Below are 3,298 nucleotides of genomic sequence, written 5' to 3'. Positions count from 1 at the left end.
TTTTTTTTACATTTCAAAGAGAAAAACCAACTGGAGGTAGGAGTGGGCAGGGAGGAAAACGTGCAACAATGAATGAATGTAAGTCCAAAGTCTCTATAAACTTTCATTAAAATTTCAATTAAAAAAAAAGAAAGAAGAATCTGGTCCATGTACCAGAGCTATGGTGTGCCCCTGGAATGTATCAGGAATGCAGATTCCCGGGTGCCCCCTTGACCCTGTGGAATCAGAGGCTCTGGGAGTCTTGGCCTAGCAATCTGAGTTTTAACAAGCCCCTTCCCAGAATCTGATTCTAATTATAGTTTGAAAACCATTGTCAGAGGTTGTGGGGGGAGACGATACACATACACATGTCCTGCATGTGGCCTGCACCAGAGGAGCGTTCTCTGCTATTGCTGGCTGCTGCCTTCCTTACTGTCATTATTGTCATTCTAGATGAGATCAGGGGTCGATCTGGCTGTGTGCTCTCGCCTAGCCTTAGGAAGTCAGGGAGGGTCACGGTCTCAATGGAGACCTTCTTGCCTATCTGCATGGAAGATGACAGCATGGAAGATCTGCATGGAAGATGACCACGTCACCCCATCCCCGGAGAAAGGTTATCTCTTGGACCGAGGAACTGAAAAGGTCAGGGTGTGTGGAGGGGCGCTAGCCTCTCCTCTGCTAAGGGAGATAAGAGGTCACTCGGCTTGCAGGCACGAGGCTGGGGGGTGTATGCCAGGGGATATAAATGGGGAGCATGGAGGCAGAACAGTCAGCACCCAGGACACTGCCCGCTGAGCCCTCTCCCAGGTCAGAGTCCAGCATGGCCAAGCGCACACTCCTACTGCTGCTAGCAGTGTGGGTGCTGGCCGGGGAACTGTGGCTGCAGGCTGAGGCCCGGGCTGCACCCTACGGCGTGAAGCTTTGCGGCCGCGAGTTCATCCGAGCCGTCATCTTCATCTGCGGGGGCTCACGGTGGAGACGGGCCGATGTCCTGACCCATGAAGCCATAGGTGAGGCTGGAAGGTGGGATGACAGAAGGGCCCAAAGAACTGGGAATGGAGGATGAGAGGCAGGTCCAGGTCTGTGGCCTTGAACCTTCTCATCCAGCTTGGGAGAGTAGCCCAGACTTCCAAGCGCTCAGGGAGAGGAGCAGAGCCACAGAGCTGGGATGGTGCCAGAAGTGAGAGAACAGTGATCCGATCCGGTTCCTCAGCACCTCTGTGTGCCGAGCCTGTGACAAGGGCACTTCTATTTGTACAACTCCATAGGGGGGCGTTCAAGAAGGCATTGGAGTGCTTCCAGCCCTCTGGGCAGGCAACACACATGGATATGAGGCCAGGTTTTGTTATCTAATAGATATCTGTCCTCTGCAAGTTGCTTCCCCTCTCTGAGCCGTTTCCTCTGTGGAACTGGAGGGACAGCCCCTGTTAAGTGGCAGAGCTGAGCTGAAACAGATAAGGACAGATAAGGACGTGGTCTCTATTGGTCAGGGAACTGAGTCTGGGCACAGCAGAGGGCAGGAGACCTGGTGTTATCAGGGGCAAGGGCCTGGCAGAAAAAAGAATGTATTTATGATGATGGTGTCATGGAGTGTGAACAGAGAAACACACTGTGCGTGCATGTGTGTGTGTTTCTGTGTGTGTGTGTGTGTGTGTGTGTGTGTGTGTGTGTGTGTGTGCGTTTAAATAACAGCTTTACAACTTCACACCTGGGACCTCGTGGTTAAGTTAGCTGAAAGGTTAGCAGTTCAAACTCCCAGCCACTCTGCCGGGGAAAGATAGAGCAATCTGTTTCCGTCAAGGTGCCAGCCTTGGATACCGTAATGGGGTATTTCTATTCAGCCCTACAGGGTCACAGTGAGTTAGAACACAACTGATGACATTGGACTTGAGTTTGAGTCTTATATAAATTCTCTCTTTAGACTTCAGTCCTCACTACTGCCATGGCATTGACGTTGAGAAGGATGAGAGTTAATCCACGAACACACTTAAAACAGTGTGCAAGAGAGTTTGGGTGTTTACTATACAACAGACACCATTCTATTTTTCTTTTTCTTTTAATTTTTTTTTAAATTTAATTTTATTATTTTATGTGTGTGGATTTGAACCACTCAACTCTGGGGTTGCAGTGCTGTTTCTTGCCACTAGGCCACCAGAGCTCCCCTCTATTTTTCTTTTTAAAAACACATTTACTCCCTGTAAAACCCAAAGTTGGATTTATTATTTCCCCCACTCTGCAGACAAAGAAACTGAAGCTAATAAAGGAACATTCACTTATTATCTAACCCACAGTTCAGACTCAGCTTGCTCTTGGCCATCGGGTCCTTAATAGAGAAAAAGAAATGACAGGAGAGGAAAGTCAAGTTCAAAGGGGTTGAATAATCTATCCACCAGAGCTGGTGGCAGAGCTGGAATTTGAAGCCCAGCACAATTCGTGTAGAAAACTTGACCCAGAGTCCAAGTCACAAGAAGGGAGGCGGAGCTGGGTCAGCCAACGGCCGGCCGGGGTCCAGGTTGTGCAGTCAAGCCCCCAGCATTTACGCTTCTCACGCTTTCCAGGAGACGCCTTCTCAGACACGGATGCCGAGGTGGACGGCCTAGCCGGCGAGCTGGACGAAGCAGTGGGCTCCAGCGAGTGGCTGGCCCTGACCAAGCCCCCCCAGACCTTCTATGGAGGCCGGCCCAACTGGCAAGGGACCCCAGGGGCTCTACGAGGTGGCCGAGACGTTCTGGGTGGCCTCTCCAGCAACTGCTGCAAGTGGGGGTGCAGCAAGAGTGAAATCAGCAGCCTCTGCTAATGGGGGGGGGTGCAGGGCAGCCCGGGAGGGGGAGAAGGCGGACACCCCAGCCCTGCCGTCCACTCATCAAAAGCACACCTCTCCACCCTCACGCACCCGTTGATGCGGGCTTCTCTGCTTCCCTCCAACTTGCCTTCATCCCGTGTCCTGAGCAAGCTGTGCCCCTACCTGGCCACATGGAGGCCCCCCTATCCTGAGCCCTGAGCTCTGTCCAGTCCAGGCTGGAACCAGTGCCCCCATTATGGCCCTGCCTTAGTCCCGCCTGCTCCCAACCACTCTCTCTCCTCTGCCTTCCAATCCCTCATTCTCCAATTCCGCTTGCAGCCAGGCCTCTGGGTCCCCTTTTATAACCTGAGAACCGGAGGGATAAGAACTAATAAAACTTCCAAAGGACTTCGTAGTCTTGTGTGTTTCTGGGGTAGTTTGGGGAGGGTGGGCTGGCCCTCATCACCCCACCCCCGCCCCCAAGTGGCCTCCCCTCTAACTCGCCCCAGCCCCAACTTCTACGCCCGGGACTTTCCG

The 3,298-nt window shown here is 52.5% G+C and overlaps 1 protein-coding gene across 1 annotated transcript; it reads left to right on the top strand.

The window, feature by feature from the left end:
- Positions 1–799: 799 nt before the first annotated feature.
- RLN3 (relaxin 3) lies at positions 800–2,776 on the top strand. Its single transcript, XM_006900776.1, has 2 exons — positions 800–989; positions 2,538–2,776. Exons 1-2 carry the CDS (start codon positions 800–802, stop codon positions 2,774–2,776), a joined length of 429 nt encoding a protein of 142 aa, XP_006900838.1.
- Positions 2,777–3,298: the final 522 nt, after the last annotated feature.

Source organism: Elephantulus edwardii, unplaced genomic scaffold (genome assembly GCF_000299155.1).
Source record: "Elephantulus edwardii isolate Elephantulus edwardi_28Jun2011 unplaced genomic scaffold, EleEdw1.0 scaffold00296, whole genome shotgun sequence".
In the NCBI taxonomy this organism is placed as follows: domain Eukaryota; kingdom Metazoa; phylum Chordata; class Mammalia; order Macroscelidea; family Macroscelididae; genus Elephantulus; species Elephantulus edwardii.
The sequence above is the reverse complement of the archived record's forward strand: the minus strand, read 5'-3'. Positions and strand labels throughout refer to the sequence as shown.

What these genes read in the sequence shown, in the direction of transcription:
- RLN3 (XM_006900776.1), top strand. Translation starts at nt 800, where the DNA reads ATGGCCAAGCGCACACTCCTACTGCTGCTAGCAGTGTGGGTGCTGGCC. An exon ending in CCTGACCCATGAAGCCATAG is followed by an intron (nt 990 to 2,537) that starts GTGAGGCTGGAA and finishes CACGCTTTCCAG; the next exon opens with GAGACGCCTTCTCAGACACG.